Source organism: Eptatretus burgeri, chromosome 9, assembly GCF_056783735.1.
Source record: "Eptatretus burgeri isolate ZD-2024b chromosome 9, Ebu_testis_v1, whole genome shotgun sequence".
NCBI classification, from domain to species: Eukaryota; Metazoa; Chordata; class Myxini; order Myxiniformes; family Myxinidae; genus Eptatretus; species Eptatretus burgeri.
The window spans coordinates 12,518,940-12,540,385 of NC_140969.1; the positions used below are offsets into that span (position 1 = coordinate 12,518,940).

The following is a 21,446-nucleotide window of genomic DNA, read 5'->3' on the forward strand; positions in this document are numbered from 1 at the left end:
CTGAAAGCGATGCAAGCCATCTGTGTGTGGAACAACGACCGTTGGAATGACCGAGGCAGAGTCGTGTGGATGGTGGGTCCCACATCATATGAGGTGGAGCTTGATGTGTGTTTGAAATGAATCTTTCGAAGAAACAGACGACATCTCTTGGCTTCCAGGGAGAGTTACACACGACAGAATAGGTGGTCTGAGTTTGATGAGAAGTTATTGGCCAAAGAGGAGTCGGAACAGAGACCACCTCAAGGAGAGCAAGCAGGACCAGCCACCCAGCTAGTGCCAGCGTAACGTCAAGTGCAGAAACAAATGCCTGTACCAGCTATGACACGCAGTACTCGGATCTCTAACAAGCCTGCCAGATTAATTGAAGAGATATAAAGATAACATCCTACTATCTATATAGTGTTAATTAACATGAAGGTGACAATGACATTCTATAAACGAGTCAATTTAGCTTTGCATTGTTGCATTACTCAAGTTGATTGATAAATAATAGGTTACTTATCACCATCTAAATAAGTAATGCCATCTTGCCCAAGATTTACTTCATACTTACATCTGATGTCTCATCTCAGCAATATTTGCTAAAAGGAAAAGATATTATATGTTGATACCAGATCATATCTCATGATCCTGGGAAAGCTTCCAGTTGTTAATGTTGTTGTTCTTGTTAGTGACTCTTGTGATATTGAACAAAGTGACGCTGAGACTTGGTGCGGTGATGGCGTCCGGTTCCTGCTTATGATCACTGCAGAGAGCAATGAAGATCACATCACTATCTGGGATTCTGATTCTCACAGCATCATATCCATGCTCTTGGGCATACAAACAGTAAAGAATGATGAGTGTGTCCGTCTCTTCCTGTGTGGAGTGCAGAAACTGTGTTTCAGTTTGTGTTGTCGTCTTGCCATCTTCTGTTGTCAGCAAATGCACACTCCCCTCAACCACAGTAACCACTTTTCTGTGTGAGAGCTTTGATGCAAAGTCATTGTCGCTCCAGACATCACAAAGCACTTGATTAAGCTGTGAATTATTTTCATCGTTCATCGGAAACATCCTCCAATTGACGGGCTTCTTTGTTATCGGCCCCTTGACAATCAACTTTTCACCACTTCCACGCCTTTCATGTTCCATTCCCTTTACTGATTGAGTCTTGCACAGATCTGAACTGAATATGATGTCTGGCTTCTTTGGTAGAGCATCAATAATCCTGTGAGCGATCTGCTTGAAGTTGCCTGGGATTTTCTGCAGTGTGTGGAACGATGCATTGCCATCCTGAACAACCAGTGTTGTTTCATCCTGGGGGAGTTGAACATCTTCCACGTATTTCAAAAGATATTGAAGACCCTTTGCTTTGTCTGTTTTTGCTAGGAGACCATCGCCAGTCCCGATTCTGTGTGGCACTGCAGTTCAGGGGCATTTCATGAGTTCTTCGTTGAGATGGTCGAGATGTACTTGGTTTTGTCGTTTATTCATCTTGACAGCTCGACAAGCCACTGAGGTTCAAAGTGAAATGTTCATAATCCCAGTGGTCGCCGTGCTGATGAGAAAGCATCTGTGGAATCTGCGCACATCTGCCAGTCATTCGGTATGCGGAAATAGCAGGGGCTGTTTGTCTCCTTTGGACAATGTCATGCAGCTAACAAAGTCTCTCTTTGCTGAGCTTCATGAAATGTTTTGAGTTGCACTGTGCATTGTGTTTGATACAAAGTTCTGCTGTTGTGTCTGATTGTCCTTCTAGAAATTCACCTGCAACTTCATCATGTTTGCATAACTTCGCACTTTGCAGCCTGCATTGTGGTGTATAGGTTCACTTCATCTCAACATCTGAAATTACATAATGTACCAACAGTTCTAAAATTACATGTAACACAATATACCAACAGTTGTAACATGACATCCTTCCTGTAATTCACAGACCGGTCGGTGTTTGTGTGTTTGTTTGTTTTGTCGCACTACTCCTCCGACAGTTCTGGGCTGATTACATGCAGACTTGCTACAGAGGATCAGCATGACCTCATTTAGTGTTTAGGGGTGTCTTCATGTTTGCCAGTGATCCTGGGGGGGGGAGAGAAGCAGGGAAAGGGCGGGAAGGGTATTACAAGTGTCCACCATTTACAGCACAGTATTCCTGTTCCCACGTTTATCAGTGAAGTGATGTGTTTTGAATTATAAACAGGAGGTGTGTTTTTGCTTCTTGCACGTAACCTGGGTTATTAAGTTGTTTTTTTTTCCTTTCCAGAACTGTCAGTTGCCCATACCCCGCCCAAATAAAGGTGTGCGTCAGAAGAACGTATTGCTTGCTTCATGGATTCCTTGAATCTCAAAACATATGAAATGTCATTAAATTCAAACTTGTGTGTTACGAAATGACGGAGATATGAGAATCGGTAGTTCTTCACGGTTCTATGGTGGCCATCTTGGATTTTCTCAATTCTCACAACTTATATGATGTTTGGAAATGCAAAATCCACCGAGATAGGGTGACATGCATGCAGGAGAAGAGTAATCGGTGGTGGTTTTTGAAAATGAGTTTCTGTGCGTTTGGACGAGTCTGTATCATGGATTACCAATCATCATGTCTGAACCCAGCGAACATGGTCCTGCATATGACATGTCTCCAGAGACCGCATCACCTTCAACAGTCGCGGAGGTTGGACTGAAACTCCCTCCCTTTTCGCCCAATGCGCAGGTGGAAGCACAGTTACTGACCCAAAATATTACCACGCAGAATAGAAAATTTGCTTACATTGTTGGCTCCCTGCAGAGGTCAGAGATTTTCTTTCCAACCCACCAAGCACGGACAGATAAGACAAGCTCAAGACTGAGCTCATACAGCATACCTCCCTGGTTACTGTCTCCACCAATTTGGTAGGCCTGAACCACATTCTGGTGGTGGAGTTGCATGCACTGATCTTACATCTCCCAACCCCAAGAGTACCTCTGCCTGCGACTTCCACTGCACTCCCACCTCATGTTTGTCTGTGTGTTGTACTGTCCTCTTCACAATTTTGACTCCATCATCATCTCTCTCTCTCTCTCTCTCTCTCTCTCTCTCTCTCTCTCTCTCTCTCTCTCTCTCTCTCTCTCTCTCTCACTCTCACTCTCACTCTCACTCTCTCTCTCTCTCTCTCTCTCTCTCTCTCTCTCTCACTCTCTCTCTCGCTCTCACTCTCTCTCTCTCTCTCTCTCTCTCTCTCTCTCTCTCTCTCTCTCTCTCTCTCTCTCTCTCTCTCTCACTCTCACTATCACTCTCACTCTCACTCTCACTCTCACTCTCACTCTCACTCTCACTCTCACTCTCACTCTCTCTCAGACAACATGGAGAAACCTCTAACCACTCATTCCAACTTGATCTTCCTCATGTGTGGCGATTTCAATTGTCACCATAAAACTTGGCTGGGTATTGGTCAATCCAATCGCTTCCTCCGATCCAATCGGTTCTTCTGACCACGTCCTTGTCAAAGTGGACATCTCTCTTGCTGTTGTCAGAGAACCACCTCAGGGCCATCAAGTCTGGCATTTCACTCAAGCCGACTGACAAAGTCTCCAAGCAGCCATCAAACTTCGAGACTGGTCTCCTATCGCTACTTTCTCCAACATCAACTCAACCTGGGAATTCTTTCAAAGAAGTTTGCTCTCTCTCATGCACAGATTTATCCCCACTCGTCTTCAATTGTCCTACCCTTCCTCCCGCCTATGGTTTACTGAAGCTTGTGGCGAGGCAGTTGTCCTGAAACAACTTGCCTTTGCCTCATGGAAAGCAAACCCAACTGAGGTTAATCTCAGTTCCTTCAATAAAGCTCGGAACAAGTGTGTGTCTACCCTCAGGAGAGCCAGAAAACAACATCTTTCTGAGCTCAAGTCTGAACTCTCAAACCTCTCTCCTTCCTCCAAATCCTGGTGACATCTAATCAAATCTGTTTCTGGTGTATGTTCCCCCTCCTTCCCCTCCCTTACCTCAAATGGCCACACTGCTGATACCGCACGTGAAAAGGCTGAATGCCTAAACTCGGTGTTTGCATCGAAATCTTGTGTCCAAAACCCATCGCTTTCTGTACCCACCTTACCCAGTTGCACCCAACTGTCCCCGGACGCTGTGTCCTTTTCTCCTGACAAAGTGGAGAGCTTGCTGTCAAGCCTCGACTCAGATTCTGCAACCGGTCCAGAGGGCATTAGCCCACGTGTCCTAAAAACCTGCTCCTCTGTTCTTGCTCACCCTCTCTCTGTTCAATTCACCCTCTCATTTGCTCAAGGTCATCTGTCATCTGCTTGGAAATCAGCAAACATTGCTGCTCTGCATAAAAAGGTGCAAAAACAGATCCCTGCAACGACAGACCAATCAGCCTTCTCCCAATCATCAGCAAGGTTATGGAATCTATCATCGCTTCAGACATTAAATCCTTCCTCTTCTCCAATGGCCTGATTTCTGATCATCAATTTGGTTTCAGACCAGGTCACTCTACCCTGGATATGCTGCTTCTGCTCTCCCAACAATGGATGGAGGTCCTCAATGCCAGACAAAAATTCAGAGCCATATCCCTTGACATATCACGTGCTTTTGACACAGTCTGGTACCCTGCCCTGCTCACCAAACACTCTTCCTATGGTATTCAAGGCCATCTCCACTCATGGCTCACAGACTTCCTCTCCTGTCGCAGTCAACGTATGGCCCTAAATGGAGTTCTTTCATCCCCTCTTCCTGTTCAGGCTGGAGTTCCTCAAGGGAGTGTTCTGGGCCCTGTTCTTTTTCTGGTTTTCATCAACGATCTCTCCGACTCTCTAGAAAATCCTCTTTATCTCTTTACTGATGACTCCACCCTCTGCCGTAAAATCTGTCATCCCTCAGACCGACAAGCAGCAGCTTCTTCGCTCACTGCAGATCTGGGTAAAATCACAAATGCTCCAACACATGGAACATGTCTTTCAATCCGGACAAATCTCACACTCTCACTCTCTCCAAAAGGACCGTTTGGAACCCCCCCCCCCCATCCACTTTCTCAACAACCCTCTGGAAGAAGTCCTTTCTTTCAAGCTTCTTGGTCTCACTATCTGCCATGATCTTTCCTGGGAAAGCTACATTTCCAACCTGGCCTCCAAAGCCAGTCGCCGACTGGGAATCCTCCGTCGTGCAAAGTCCTTCCTCGGCCCACCTGAGCTCCTGACCACATACAAAGCTTTCATCCGCAGCCTGATGGAGTACTGCTCTCCCCTCTGGGCTGGTGCTCCTGCCTCCAACCTTTCTCGGCTTCTCGCTGTGGAAAATAAGGCATGTCGGAACATTGGCATCTCCCGCAATGAGGCCGAGTCTTTGGGCCTCTCACTCTCTCACCGCAGGCAGGTCGGTGGTCTTTCTGTCTTCTACCGTCTCCTCTCCAGTCTCGCCCGCCCCCCCTGCTGTGTCTGCAATTTGGCCCCACCATATTTCTGCAGGTCGCTCAAGATCTGACAACAACAACTTCTGGTAAAACTACCAAAATCACGAATCACTGCTCACCTTCACTCTTTCATTCCTCTTTTTCCCCACCTTTGGAATAAACTTCCTCACTCTGTTCAATCCAATTCTTCCCACCAAGCTTTCAAAACAGCTGTTCACCACCACCTATCGTCCCCCATCCAAATCCTCGATCTTTTCTACCCCCGTTAATCCATCCCAAACCCACCTCCTTCAAATTCCCTGCTTTCCTTCCTTAAATTCCTGTAATATCCATCTTGTATTCCCCATGTTCCCCGCCCCATCCCTCTCCCTTCCACAGATCTCCTAATGACTCTGTTCCCCACTGTTTTATTCTTCCCACTCCCTCCCCTCCCATCTCATGCCCCCCCCTTGCTGTGCGTTGTGTGTTAGCTCTCACACGAGCCTCGCCAAGGTATACAAAAACAATTTAAAAATTCTCGGGTCATGCCTCTGCGGTGATTTTTCCTTTCGGTGTGCTGGTTATGATGATGTCGTTTCGACCAGAAAAATTAAATCTCACTCTCATTTAAAATGCAATGACGTGTTGTAAATGAAGTCTGATTGCTGATTAATCCTCCGTCTTCTCTCCTGTGGTTAGTGAAGAACAAGGATTTTCTTGACGTCGAGCAGCTTTCAAAATGGCGTTGAAATTTGGCGAGCAGAAGAGGAGACTCGTTCGTTTTTGTCATGGTTGTTCACCAAACAAACGAAATCCACTTCACTCAATTGTCTTGATGATGTAGAACAAAAGTCACTCTTAAATATTGACGTGTTGGGTGACTCGTGAACGAGAAAAGGCTTGTAAGGAAAAGCGTGCGAGCTTCTAACGTGTCGTGATGATGAGCTCTTCTGAGTGCCTTGTGTTGTCCTCCACGTCAATTGGCTCTCTCTGGAAGGACTCCACTGATTGGCTCCCAGTGTTCACACGTTTGCTTTATTATCAATATGAAGAAAATGTAAAGAAAAATTAACGAGTCACTCCACTTCTTTCTGCAGAACGAACAGCTTAAGTCATTGTGCTGCAGGAATGGAGACTTGTATCCTCTTCTCTTTGAAGTCCACCTTTCATACCAATTCTTGGTTAAATAAATTCTGCTCTGGGGCCATTCATGTAAGGGATGTGGTGAATCCGACAAGAAAAACTTGTCTTCCTCCAAATTCTAGATATTCCATGGGTCTCGACGATGTATACAAAATTTTCTCACAAACGTTTAAAGCTAGATATGTCTTGCGGTGGAGTTGCTCCCAGTGATCACCTTCCCAGTGTCTATTTGAGTTCCCATCAATCAGCCCGGTACCCCTAATGGAGCGGATGCCACAGAGCTGCAGGTTGGCATCACCGTGGCAGTGTGAAGATAACGCCACATAATGATGGCAAAAAATGGAGAGGGGGCAGGCTCGCATGAAGGACAGGCTGGGGGCTAATGGGTGGTGACATGGACAGGCTAAGGTCAAGGGCGTAGCCAGAGGTCCAAAAGCGATGAGGCGAAAAGAGGTGAACTGTCCTATTTAGGTATTGTGATAGGAGTGGAGATAAGAGTATTCAGAGCACTGCCGGGTAGCTTTGATAGTTTACTCTCCAGGGAGCTCAGATGGCCAGAGGGCTCAGGCCAGATCATATTTCAGGAAATGAGCGACGAGGCAACTGCCTCGTCTGCCTCAGCCTGGCTACACCCTAGGGTGTGGCGCTGCCGGTACCTGTGCGGGAGGACGAAAGTGCGAGTCTTCATGTCCTTGGTGCTTCCAGTCTTGCTCTATGGATGCGAGACTTGGACTCTGACCAAGGATCTGAGACGGAGACTTAATTCCTTTGGTACCAGGTCTCTTCGGAGAATCCATGGCTTTCGCTGGTCGGACTTTGTGTCCAACGAGCGGTTGCTGAGAGAGACTCAGATGAGATTTGTTACCTGCATAGTTCGTGAGCATCAGCTGCGGCTGAATGGACATGTGGCTCGTTTTACTGACGCTGATCCTGCTCACCAGATTCTCTCAGCAAGGGAGTCTCCTGAGTGGAGGAGGCCAATGGGCCAACCACATGCCTCGTGGTTGCAGCAGGTTGATCGGAATCTCAAGGAGATGGGGATGAGCCAGGCATCTGCCTGGGGGATGGCCAGACGGAGGCCCCTGGAGTACCGGCGGAAAGTGGATGCAGCGCCGCGCTGCTCTGGCGCATGCTCTCATACCTGACCTGACCTGAAACATCAACAAAGAAGGGAATTGTTGAAGCTGAAGTGTACTTTTACATTTACTTATGCAACCAATAGCAGCAGTGTAGGCATGGTTTTTAAAATCTGATTTTGAACCAATCATTTTGCCCAACACGACTCCGGGTCTCGATCACCTCTCTCGCGGGACGAGGAGAGGAAGAAAGGGCTTTTACTTCTGGCAGCTCGCTATTTTACACCTTGTTTTACTTCTTGTCTGGCAGCTTACCATTTTACACCGTCGTAGAAATGATTCACAGACTTAACCATCACTGGTGTCCACTGGAGTTTTGCTGGAGTTCACAGGAGTTCGCTTGATTAAAACCACATTCGCAGCACTATCTGCAGCGACGCGTTACCTCTCTTGACGAATGGAGATTCATACCACGCACCGTGTTGCGGCTCGCTATCTCTGGTGGGTTTTCACTCTTTTCAACCACGGGACTTCTATCATCATACCCCTTTTGGGAGCAGCTTATTCTCATGGGCATTAGACATTTATAACACCCGCATCATCGAGTGAATTATATTGTTGTGGATTTCAGAATCGGATCCGAGTAATGCACACAACATCCAGGTCCTCAGAGTTATATCCAAAATTGCATGTTTGGAATAGATCCATCCCCTTGTCTGGTGGGATTCTAACTCTTGATGCGTTGGAGAAGGGCAGAGAACAGGTTTCCCTTCTTTCCTATGGGATAACCTTTTCCTCTTTACGACATGTTCATCAGGGAAGTATGGTTTTACGTTCTGCGTGAGCAATATTCACCATTCCTGCACGCGATAAGGTAGCAATGAGCTCAACGGAGACTCGCTCTATTCCCTTTCCATCAAGACACATTGGCTTGGAAATACACGATTTATTTACACATTTTATTTTGGTTATCATTTTCACATTGGACTTGCAGGACATTTGAGTCATTAATCACACCGCAAGCTTTTCCTGAACAGTTCATTCTGACAAACATGGTTGTGGTCTCAGATCATTGACCTCAGGACCCACCTTTTTCCATTGACATTTGACACCCACCTTCTTTCATCGATGTTTGACACCCACCTTTTTCCATCGGTGATCGACACCCGGTTCAGCAGCTCCATGGATGCTAACCAGTTCTTCTTCGTGCCGTGCTGAACAAAGAGGTGATAATTGCCTGTTTGACGTTCTGTGGGCGCTTCCTGTTTCCGCTCGGTTGTTCTGGCAAGTAGCTGGTTTCTGGCGCTCCTCCAGCGCCCCGAACATGGCATGGCTTTGCAAGCCAGGCCTGTGATAATTGGGAGTTGCATCTCGTTTGATGGTCAGGAGGGAATGACCGTGAGACTGGACGGTTGGAGGTCTCGTGCAGCGATGCGCCAATAGGCAAGCTGGATTTGGCTGAAGTCGTGCTTGAGGCTCCGCCCACACTGGTCGCCTATAAAAGGATGGCAGGAATGCCATGTTGGGGTTGGTGAGAGATCCTGCTGACGGTTGGTGACAGCTCCTGACGGTTGCGGACAGCAGCAATGGCGGTTGGTGACAATTAGACTGTTCCTGCTGGTTCTGCTGGGTACCTGGTTCTTGGCGTACCTGGCTCTTGGCGTACCTGGTTCTTGGTGAACCTGGCTCTTGGCGTTCCTGATTCCTGGGGGTGACGATGTGACGTCAATTGGTGTTTGAGCCTGTTTGCGGGTGGGTGCATGGTGAGGCAGGGTGCTGGCAGAGGAAACGAGCCAGGCTGTGAAGAGCTCATTTGAAGAGGTAGACCAAGGCACGCTCATACATTTCGGGTTATCTTAATCGACGCGTGACAACTTCTGCCTTGGTAAGCCGAGACCAGATTTCTTTTTTTCCCCCTGAATGATCTGATGGGTACCCGTATCTCGTGTTCAATTGTCAAGTGAGCCATTGTGATAAGCATCTGCTCTTTGTCCATTTTTCGATAAATGTTTGCTGAATTCTATAGTTGTTTGAGATTATTTTATTGATTGAACATTTGATTTGAAGTCATCCATTTAATCGGCTCCGAGGTCGGCAAAATGAGTGCCAGCTTGCTGGTATCCAGTGTCGGAGTGGCAACCCGTCCAGGATTGTGCCCAATAGCCAAGGAGACTGCTTAAGCAGCATCAACGCTCTGCACAGGGTATGGTCCCAATCTCCTCATTTAATCGGCAAGTCAATAAAAACACCTTCAGTTTATTTTTCTTAATAATAAATTCCTTGTTGGTGTTTCACCCTGTCCGTGATTGTCATTTCTTTCCATTGGTCCAGCATTGTCTGAACCTACACAGATTGGGAGATTATAATTCCCAAACTAATTCACCTGTCATCGTCGGTGTGCACCAGCGGTAATTGCTCGGCCACATTACTTAAGATCAAATCAAGAAATGATTGGTGCATTGCGGAGGGCGTGTTCTCCCGGTCAGAAGGCCACGCGACCTCGAGTTAAACCGAAAATTAGACGGCAGACACTGGAACTCGTGGTTAACTGATTGGTGTTAGTGGTTGTTCAGCAACCCACCTTACCATGAAGTTAATTGTGAGCAGTGGCTCCAGGTCCGGTTCTTCCGAGGAGAAACGAGGATTAACCCCCTCTTCATACACTCGGTACCCGTGGCCGTAACAATATTGTTGTGGGGAAAATAGCGATCAATTTTCCGACTGTAAAAGTCCTTTTTTGATTTCCTTTTGTACAAATTTACTTTCCAGACTTTCTTTCAGCGCAATCGTCTACCATCTCTTTCAGCCTGGTGTTGGCTTAACGGTTTTGGTGGCTGGCTCAAAATACCATTAAATTAACACCAGGTGGGTTGACCCAGTTTCAAGCAATCAAAAGCACGAACGTCACGTGACGTCACGTGGTGCTCCACCCCTTCTATTCAGAGTGCAACGGCTGACTGGGCCGAATCTCCTCACGGGGTATTGATATCTCGGCTTGTGGCAACTATCGCGAGACTTCCGCATTTGTGTTTTGGTTGCGCATATTATCCCGCCAAAAATCCGCCCTAATCCGGTTTTAAGGTCTTTTTCAATACTCGGCCACAGTACACGTAGCGTGTCGAGGCTCCGAAGAGGAGGCCGTTGAGGCAGAACGAAGATGAAAAGGAAAAAAAAGTTCAAGAGAGGCAGGTGTGGTGACCCAAGTCGCGATGACGTCACGGCAGCACCGCGCGCGCTGATGGCGGCAATCGGGACTGTTGAGAGGCAAATTGAAGTGACGCAGCGTCCCTCTGATGGTCCTGACGATAATCAAGGGAAAAAAACCGATTCCGTGGATGACAACATCGAACTTGCCGCATTCGAAGAACATGGACTGCCTCTCCATACTCCGTGGATATTCTGGCTCGACCGGTGAGTCGGTGTTCAGATTTGTCTTTCCTCTCACTCTCCTCACTCTCCCTCTCACACTTTGTCCCACTCTCAACTGGACTCGCTGCGACTTTCGACGGATGAGTTGTGTGCGAAGTACTTGTGTGTGTGTGTCATGGCCTCAGATGGAGTGAACCAAAAATAAAAATGGTTTCTATTTACTTCTCATGTCGATTCACCTCAAAATGGCTTGATTCCACAGCTCGGTGCGATATTCTGAGGGGAAGTGTGTTCGCCGTTCGGTTCGGTCACGAAGCGCCGTCACGTGGTGACGATGTGACCTGGGTCGGAATGTCCACGACGGGATCGGCAGGGTTTGTTTACCTTGTCACAATGGTCTCACAGGGTGGTTCTCGCTCACCTTCACTCACCTTCACTCACCTTTCCAGTTTGAGTTCGATTCCGATGCTGTGCGATTGGTGTTTCGCATGCAAACCCCATGAGGTTTTACCACACATCACTGTCCCTCGGATGGACGTTTCGCCCAAACTCACGTTTTGCTCCATCACTTGATGAACGTTAAATATGGACCCCTCGGTTTGTTTTTTTGTGAACAGGAGGCGAGTCGTCACCGGCACCCTGAATGTATTGTAATTTCACCTTCACCTGAACGTCAGGCCGAGCAAGCCGGTTCGTAAAACACCTGAAACGTTACTCGGTCGACCCCAACAAGTTAACGGGGAGTGGAGGGTGATCCTCGTATTGGGTGGAGGGTGGGTGGTGAGGGGCGGAGGGTGGGAAGTGTCGGTGGTGATTGGGGCAGAGGGTGGGCCGTGTCGGTGGTGAGGGGGGGCGGAGAGTGAGCAATGTCGGTGAGGGGGGTGGAGGGTGGGCCGTGTCGGTGGTGAGGGTGGGCCGTGTCGGTGGTGAGGGTGGCGGAGGGTGGGCCGAGTCAGTGGTGAGTGGGGCAGAGGGTGAGCCATGTCGATGAGGAGTGAGCTGTCAGTAGTTTTGGGTGAACCTTGTTAGTTTAGGGTGAGTCGAGTTGTTGGTTTAGGGTCAGTCGTGTTGTTGGTTTAGGGTCAGTCGTGTTGTTGGTTTAGGGTGAGTCGTGTTGTTGGTTTAGGGTGAGTCGTGTTGTTGGTTTAGGGTGAGTCGTGTTGTTGGTTTAGGGTGAGTCGTGTTGTTGGTTTAGGGTGAGTCGTGTTGTTGGTTTAGGGTGAGTCGTGTTGTTGGTTTAGGGTGAGTCGTGTTGTTGGTTTAGGGTGAGTCGTGTTGTTGGTTTAGGGTGAGTCGTGTTGTTGGTTTAGGGTGAGTCGTGTTGTTGGTTTAGGGTGAGTCGTGTTGTTGGTTTAGGGTGAGTCGTGTTGTTGGTTTAGGGTGAGTCGTGTTGTTGGTTTAGGGTGAGTCGTGTTGTTGGTTTAGGGTGAGTCGTGTTGTTGGTTTAGGGTGAGTCGTGTTGTTGGTTTAGGGTGAGTCGTGTTGTTGGTTTCGGGTGAGTCGTGTTGTTGGTTTCGGGTGAGTCGTGTTGTTGGTTTAGGGTGAGTCGTGTTGTTGGTTTCGGGTGAGTCGTGTTGTTGGTTTCGGGTGAGTCGTGTTGTTGGTTTCGGGTGAGTCGTGTTGTTGGTTTCGGGTGAGTCGTGTTGTTGGTTTCGGGTGAGTCGTGTTGTTGGTTTAGGGTGAGTCGTGTTGTTGGTTTAGGGTGAGTCGTGTTGTTGGTTTAGGGTGAGTCGTGTTGTTGGTTTAGGGTGAGTCGTGTTGTTGGTTTAGGGTGAGTCGTGTTGTTGGTTTAGGGTGAGTCGTGTTGTTGGTTTAGGGTGAGTCGTGTTGTGGGTTTAGGGTGAGTCGTGTTGTTGGTTTAGGGTGAGTCGTGTTGTTGGTTTAGGGGGAGTCGGGTTGTTGGTTTAGGGTGAGGCGTGTTGTTGGTTTAGGGTGAGTCGTGTTGTTGGTTTAGGGTGAGTCGTGTTGTTGGTTTAGGGTGAGTCGTGTTGTTGGTTTAGGGTGAGTCGTGTTGTTGGTTTAGGGTGAGTCGTGTTGTTGGTTTAGGGTGAGTCGTGTTGTTGGTTTAGGGTGAGTCGTGTTGTTGGTTTTAGGGTGAGTCGTGTTGTTGGTTTCGGGTGAGTCGTGTTGTTGGTTTCGGGTGAGTCGTGTTGTTGGTTTCGGGTGAGTCGTGTTGTTGGTTTCGGGTGAGTCGTGTTGTTGGTTTAGGGTGAGTCGTGTTGTTGGTTTCGGGTGAGTCGTGTTGTTGGTTTAGGGTGAGTCGTGTTGTTGGTTTAGGGTGAGTCGTGTTGTTGGTTTAGGGTGAGTCGTGTTGTTGGTTTAGGGTGAGTCGTGTTGTTGCCTTAGGGTGAGTCGTGCTGTTGGTCCAGGGTCAGCCGTGTTGTTGGTTTAGGGTGCGCCGTGTTGCTGGTCTAGGGTGCGTCGTGTTGCTGGTTTAGCGTGCGTCGTCTCGTTGGTTTAGGGTGCGTCGTGTTGTTGGTTTAGGGTCCGTCGTGTTGTTGGTTTAGGGTGCGTCGTGGTGTTGGTGTAGGGTGCGTCGTGTCGTTGGTTTAGGGTGCGTCGTGTTGTTGGTTTCGGGTGAGTCGTGTTGTTGGTTTCGGGTGAGTCGCGTTGTTGGTTTCGGGTGAGTCGTGTTGTTGGCTTCGGGTGAGTCGTGTTGTTGGTTTCGCGTGAGTCGTGTTGTTGGTTTCGGGTGAGTCGTGTTGCTGGTTTCGGGTGAGTCGTGTTGTTGGTTACGGGTGAGTCGTGTTGTTGGTTTCGGGTGAGTCGTGTTGTTGGTTTCGGGTGAGTCGTGTTGTTGGTTTCGGGTGAGTCGTGTTGTTGGTTTCGGGTGAGTCGTGTTGTTGGTTTCGGGTGAGTCGTGTTGTTGGTTTCGGGTGAGTCGTGTTGTTGGTTTCGGGTGAGTCGTGTTGTTGGTTTCGGGTGAGTCGTGTTGTTGGTTTCGGGTGCGTCGTGTTGTTGGTTTAGGGTGCGTCGTGTTGTTGGTTTAGGGTGCGTCGTGTTGTTGGTTTAGGGTGCGTCGTGTTGTTGGTTTCGGGTGCGTCGTGTTGTTGGTTTCGGGTGCGTCGTGTTGTTGGTTTCGGGTGCGTCGTGTTGTTGGTTTCGGGTGCGTCGTGTTGTTGGTTTCGGGTGAGTCGTGTTGTTGGTTTCGGGTGAGTCGTGTTGTTGGTTTCGGGTGAGTCGTGTTGTTGGTTTCGGGTGAGTCGTGTTGTTGGTTTCGGGTGAGTCGTGTTGTTGGTTTCGGGTGAGTCGTGTTGTTGGTTTCGGGTGAGTCGTGTTGTTGGTTTCGGGTGAGTCGTGTTGCTGGTTTCGGGTGAGTCGTGTTGTTGGTTTCGGGTGAGTCGTGTTGTTGGTTTCGGGTGAGTCGTGTTGTTGGTTTCGGGTGAGTCGTGTTGTTGGTTTCGGGTGAGTCGTGTTGTTGGTTTCGGGTGAGTCGTGTTGTTGGTTTCGGGTGAGTCGTGTTGTTGGTTTCGGGTGAGTCGTGTTGTTGGTTTCGGGTGAGTCGTGTTGTTGGTTTCGGGTGCGTCGTGTTGTTGGTTTAGGGTGCGTCGTGTTGTTGGTTTCGGGTGCGTCGTGTTGTTGGTTTCGGGTGCGTCGTGTTGTTGGTTTCGGGTGCGTCGTGTTGTTGGTTTCGGGTGCGTCGTGTTGTTGCTTTCGGGTGCGTCGTGTTGTTGGTTTCGGGTGAGTCGTGTTGTTGGTTTCGGGTGAGTCGTGTTGTTGGTTTCGGGTGAGTCGTGTTGTTGGTTTCGGGTGAGTCGTGTTGTTGGTTTCGGGTGAGTCGTGTTGTTGGTTTCGGGTGAGTCGTGTTGTTGGTTTCGGGTGAGTCGTGTTGTTGGTTTCGGGTGAGTCGTGTTGTTGGTTTCGGGTGAGTCGTGTTGTTAGTTTCAGGTGTCCATCACGATGCAGTTTTCATGCTTGAGTGGAAAACGCAACTGAACATTCCCATTTCTTTCTGGCCTTTCTTGTATTAAACGTGTACGTGCCCTTAAAAAAAAATAAATAAATAAATAAATAAATTTCAAACCGTGAGCAGCAAACAACAACCACACAGGCCGTTTCTTCGCTCGCGCGTGCCCGTATGTGCGTGGCCCGGAAGTTCACATGTTATTCGCAGTTACGATTATTGGCAATTTAGTTTTAATATTCAATTAGCGCCAACGTATTTTACCTTTTCGCAATGTCGTGGCAAGGAAAAACAAAAAGAGAAGAGAAAGAGAGAGAAAAAAATTACTTCCTGTTTTGGAGCATACCAGCACTCTGATCTTACCGAAATTTATGCACCGTCTAATATGAAAACGATCATAACTTGGGGCATTGTGTTTATCTATAAATGCCCATAAGAAATCGAGAAATTATTATAATACAGTAAGTCATCATTATCCGGAAGCCCGTACGTTGTAACCCGTAATGGGGAACGCGGCTGAGCTTCCCTTCCCCATCGGCCACACCCACGCAACAACGTGTCTTGTCATTGGTTTGGTAAATCAATGGCCATAACTTGGGACGCACTTGTCCGATTAATATCAAACCTTGAAAAGGCACATCCTCAGGTCCCCAGCAATATATCTGGCAAGTTTCAATTAGATTGGACCAGTGGTTGTCGAGAAACAGCGGGCACGCACGCACACACACACACATTGCTGGAATTATAGATGAATTATGGAGTGATGGTTTAAGTCGTCGTTTATAAGACAGCATGCTTCAAACCTCATTCATTTGACTTATCCAAAATCATGCCGTGTGTACTCGTCGTCGTCCTCTAGTCATATGCATCACAGGACAAATATAGCTTTCACAACTTGGAAGATACACTGTGATGTGGGAGTAACTGTGAAGGCTTGCCAACATCCGTTTGACCCAATGAGTGGTTTTGCCCAGCATACACTTGAAACTGGTGAAATATTTACCCCGTTTGTGTTTGTGTATCCTTTGCCGGCATAACACCGTGGATAGAAACATCTTCTCTGTGTTATGCCTTTGGCAATGTGTAGTTATGTTGTTTTGTAGCCACATACATCTTGGGCATTTGGTGTTTGCTGCTTTTTGTTTAGTAGTCTTGTTTTTATTTATTTTTGCTTGACTATCGTGTTGTATTTTTAGGATTGTCCTTTACTTCTGAGATTGTTGAATTGATTGCAGTAATCTCAGTAACTGAGCTTTACAGCTTTAAAACACTCACCATAAACTGCAGTATGGTCCACAAAAATCTCGAATGCCCTGGGTCATGGCAATTATAGCCATTCTGAAGATGTAGTGCAGATCTATTTAGTAACATGTACAGTATTTTAAAATCGTTCTGACCCTGCCTGAGTTGCACCAAAGGCTTTTAAAATGGTGTGTGCTGCTTCCTTGCTTGACATTCAGTATTTGGAGAATATAGCACGGGCAAACCTCATGGGTTGGCATCGTGGCGGTGAGGAAAGGTTGTCTAACTCAAGAGAGTTCTGGATAACTCGCCGATCCGTCGTGAGACACCGTGACATCTAACGGGTCCTCCAGGCTTTACGTCCTCGATTGCCCTGCTGACTGCGGAGAGAAAAGCCACGGATGGAGAAGCACCCTGAATGCACCTGAAAGTTGTGTGAATTCCCCCAATGTCACACCGGCTTTGTTTGTCTGATTTTTTTTTTAACTTGTCTAATATGATGGAATGTCTCATGTCTGTCTGCATGCAACAGCTTCTCTGTGAGCTTTACAACCTGTAAATGTAAAATGACTTTGTGTCTGCTGGACATGTACTGAAATCTTTTTTAGAGGTGAATTTTGTCTTTGGTTATGTGCGACAAGTGTCAGAAGGAAAGTAGAAAACCTTTTCAAAATCTTCAATATCAAATTTATGGGCTTGCCTGCTTTTTCCATTCATATAAATAGGAGTGGTGATTGAATTTAACCAATCGTTCACCTTTTCCTTTTGTAAATGCATTAATTTCCTCTGCCACTAAATGTGAATGAGGTCATGTTTTCACCCCTCTCTGTCAATTTGTCTGTCTGTATCTATTTTTTGTGTGCTGGATATCTCAAAAAGATATGGAACTTGGTGGAGACGGGTGTGTGACGAGGAAGAATTGATTCAATTTTGTTGAAAATCCAAATCCAGATCAAATAATTTTTTTTCAGTGATTCCTCACCATTGAGAGATGGTGCCAAAAATGATATACTGTACAGTAAAACATATCTCAAAAAGTTGTGGACGGATTTGAATGAAGCTTAGTGAACACGGGTGTGTGACCACGACAAATTGATTCAATTTTGGAGAAGATCCAAATCCGTATCTGGATATGGGAATTAATTATTTTTTTGTCATTCTTCACCATTTGAGAGATGGGGGCAAAAACGATATATCGCATGACATTAAAAAATATATATATATTTGGCCGATATGTTCTCGTGGACCAGGCATGACGTGACGGAGGTGTGCGCTCTTCCGAGTGCCCTTCTCGTTTAAATCATCCTTTATAACCAGCCCCTCACCCTCCCGTCCGTCCCCCACCCCCCACCTCCACATCGCCCTCCCTTCCGTCGCATTCACCCCCATCGCCCCCCTTTCCAACTTCCCCCTTCCATCTTCCCCCGACCTCTTTTCCGTCTTCCCCCGACCTCCTTTCCGTCTTCCCCCGACCCTCCTTTCCGTCTTCCCCCGAGCCTCCTTTCCGTCTTCCCCGAGCCTCCTTTCCGTCTTCCCCGAGCCTCCTTTCCGTCTTCCCCGAGCCTCCTTTCCGTCTTCCCCCGAGCCTCCTTTCCGTCTTCCCCGACCCTCCTTTCCGTCTTCCCCCGACCCTCCTTTCCGTCTTCCCCCGACCCTCCTTTCCGTCTTCCCCCGACCCTCCTTTCCGTCTTCCCCGACCCTCCTTTCCGTCGCCCCCCTCTTCGCCCTCCCTTCCGTCGCCCTCCCTTCCGTCGCCCCCCCCCTCTTCGCCCTCCCTTCCGTCGCCCCCTCTTTGCCCTCCCTTCCGTCGCCCCCTCTTCGCCCTCCCTTCCGTCGCCCCCTCTTCGCCCTCCCTTCCGTCGCCCCCTCGTCGCCATCCCTTCCGTCGCCCCCCTCGTCGCCATCCCTTCCGTCGCCCCCCTCTTCGCCCTCCCTTCCGTCGCCCCCCCTCTTCGCCCTCCTTTCAGTGACCCTCCCCCTCCCCCCATCGCCTCCTGCTCATCCTCCTCCTCTCCTTCCTCTTTGTCGTCTTCTTCGGACAGTTTATCACTGGGTCGAGATTCAATCACAGGCTCGACAGCTCAGAGCCGAGTGGGTGTTCCTCTTGTCTTACCTTCCGGCCCTCAAATGTAGCATCAGTGTCCAGTGGTGATGATAATAAATTAAGATACCTATTTGCCACAGCCACGTGAAATTGTTTCCATTTTATGATGGTGTTTGTTTTTGTTTTACCGGCTAATTTCTTCATCAGCTTTTTCTTTCAGCAATGAACTTGTTGACAGACAGCATGTACAAAGCCTGTAAAAGTAGCTTCTGTGTTGTGGCATTTAAAAGTTTGGAGCAGCATCGGTAACTTTATGCATTGCTATCTCCAGCAGCAGGACCTTGGGATCTAGTTTCTTTGTTCTTTGTGAGATTGATCTGTGCTCATCGATCCCCAATTTTTGCTATGGTCTGCCCTCTCACTGACTAATGTGTCCAAGTGCATTCTGAAGATGGGTAGTTTGTTTCAAAGTCCCATGCCATTGCCCTCATCATAACTAGCCAAACCCACGCTCCGCCTGAAGTTTCTAAAGTGAGGGTTCGTTAGGACGTTAATATATCCAGTGTTCACAATGTGATTTATAAAATTTCTTTATATACAATGTTTCTTGTTTCATTTTTTGTGTCAAATTCTGATGTAGTCAGCATGTGCAGAAGAGGGTTTTACATTGCAGACGCTGTTTTCTCGGAGTGGCATTACGCCTCTCAGCGGTGACGGTCTGTCGACGACAGATGTAATGACGCCAGCGAATGACCGATGTCATGACGTCATTACGCCTCTCAGCGGTGACGTCACACGTCGCCGTGCAAACAAATGTAAAAATTTGAAAATCGCCAAAAAATCCCAAACATGTCCGTCTGGCACGATCTCACATAGCCCCTGATGTACATGAGACCACAGAGCAACTGCGTGCCGAAAGTGGCGACAATCCGTCCGGCAATTTTGGAGGAGAAACGTCCACTAAATATGGCTTAGCGTATTGATATAATAAGGTGAAGCTGCAAAGTTACTATTGACCGGCGTTGTGTGCTGAAGGATATGAAGCTACGCTCCAAATTTGGTCCCTTGCATCCACTGACTCATTATGATTTGTCTTCAACTGAAACATTTAAAATCCTGATTTCAACTTTGTGGATGGAAGAAGATTCCAATGGCATGGCATGCTCCTTGATCCTAGTTCCTGAACCCAAAGATGTCCTCTCTCTCTTCATCTCAAAGCCTCAAGTTTGAGCCAAACATTTTTTTCCCCACGCACACAAAGTTTTAAAAGTGGGGTTAAGCAATTGGTTCATTTTTTGTCTGTCTGTCTCTGTCTCTGTCTCTGTCTCTGTCTCTGTCTCTGTCTCTGTCTCTGTCTCTGTCTCTGTCTCTGTCTCTGTCTCTGTCTCTGTCTCTGTGTCTGTCTGTCTGTCCACCAGCGTCGGTATATGATAGAGGAACAACTTGATTTCAATTGAATGTTATATTTAACCTCCGCCATCGAAGATGGACGGAGGTTACTGTTTTCACCCCTGTCTTTGTTTGTTTGTTTGTTTGTTTGTTTGTTTGTTTGTTTGTGAACAGTATGACTGAGAAACTCCTGGACGGATTTCGACGAAACTTGGTGGGGGATTAGGTATGGTCCAAGGATTATGCCATTAGATTTTGGACTTGGTCCAAAGTCCAATATGGCCGCGATGGTTCTATTTTGAAAAAATATTTGAAATTTTTTTTTTTTTTTTTGCATTTCTACATGTTTTAAGTGATTTCCAACCCAAAAAAATTTGTTCGAGAAAAAAACATTTTGCACCTTTTTTTTTCAAAAAATTTTCGATTTTTTTTATTTTTTTGGCATTTCTACATGCGCGTCGATCTAGTTTAGTTTATTCAATCGTGGTTCAGTAGAGTCTGATCCGTTTTGACCTACAATTAATAGGATATCAGGTTCATTTAAGTGACCCAGCAGTATTGGCGGCGGAGGTTTTGCACTCTACCGAGTGCTCCCCCTCTAGTTTGAACATGAATTGGAAAATGAACCTGTAGTGAAGCAATCCTTTGGCTCTGAATGCGTCTTGATCGCACATGTGCAGAGAGGAGAGTGAATTTTTCTTTTTTCCTCTGTCTAGCAAACAAAATTAATAACCATTCCAAACAGGAAACCTACTGTTTTGAAGGATGCTATAAAGGGCATCAGGTCAGGTTCGATCTGTGACCAGGTTCGATTTGTCAGGTCAGGTTCGATCTGTGACCTGCTACAGGTACCATGTAAACCTGTACTAACCTGTTCCATGGTCGGGTTGTCGGCGACTAAACCGTCTCCCCCACCAGGTTTTCTGGTGAGGAGGGTGTTTGGATATGGACACCCAGCAGGATTAAAAACAAAACCTGTCAAAGGGCGGAGGAGCTCCTTGTGAGCCAACGGCCATCCATATCTAGTGCCCAACTGTGTCTGCGGACGTCCTCCTGCAGTTGGGTTACTTCTTATTTGGAGGTTGGTGGCAGGATTTGCACTCCAGCCACCGTAAAACGCTTCATTCCGCAAAACGCAAAAACGCAAAAAAATCTGAAAACCCACTCCGTGGGAGTACCTCCTGTGCAGCTTCCCTTCGCAGGGCAGCTCACCGGATGATGGGATTGGGGCAAAGCCTTCGGGACCCCCAATCTTTGATAGGAGGGAAACCACGGGGTAACATCCCTGGGTCAGATTGCGGGAGAGTGTGTCGGAGTGGTGCTGAGGTGTCGTCCACCAGACGGCGGTCTCCTTGGGTTAACCTGAGGCGGTCCCTTCGGGTGGGTGCCTGGAATGTCCTATCCCTAAGAGAGGATGATCACCTGTCTCTGTTATCATCTGAGCTCAAGCGTTTGGACATCGGGATTGCAGCTCTCTCTGAGGTTCGGAGACCGGATTGCGGCGAGATAATGGTGGGTGGTTACACCTACTATTGGTCTGGTCGCTCTGATGGTTACCATACCCAAGGAGTTGCTGTAGCTGTGTCCAATAAGCTGACCCCAATGATAATTGAGGTAACACCGGTCAACGAGCGTATTATGAGATTAAGGATTCGTCACTCCTTAGGTGTCATTTCCCTGGTCTCTATTTATGCTCCGACTGAGGCGAGTGATCTTACCGTGAAGGATGCATTCTACGCCACACTCGAGTCTGTGGTTGATCAGTGCCCCAGACGAGATACACTTCTAGTCTTGGGGGATTTCAATGCATCGACTGGAACTGATAGGGATGGTTATGAGGTGTGTGTTGGTCCCCATGGGTCAGGAACTATGAACCAGAATAGCACTAAGTTCCTTGACTTTGCAAGAAGTCATGGACTTAGGGT

General features: G+C 47.6%; 1 protein-coding gene across 2 annotated transcripts in view; it reads left to right on the forward strand.

Annotated features, from left to right (window-relative positions):
- Positions 1-10,529: 10,529 nt before the first annotated feature.
- The window catches only part of EIF4E3 (eukaryotic translation initiation factor 4E family member 3), a 34,381-nt gene continuing 23,464 nt past the window's right edge, over positions 10,530-21,446 (forward strand). The window contains exon 1 of one of the 2 annotated variants that reach the window (XM_085894118.1): positions 10,530-10,984. Coding sequence is in view for 1 of the 2 variants with exons in the window: in XM_085894119.1 (XP_085750245.1) it covers positions 10,812-10,984 (173 nt within the window). In the remaining variant the exon portion in view is untranslated. The remainder of the gene's footprint in view (positions 10,985-21,446) is intronic. The other variant, XM_085894119.1, reaches the window with a different exon arrangement.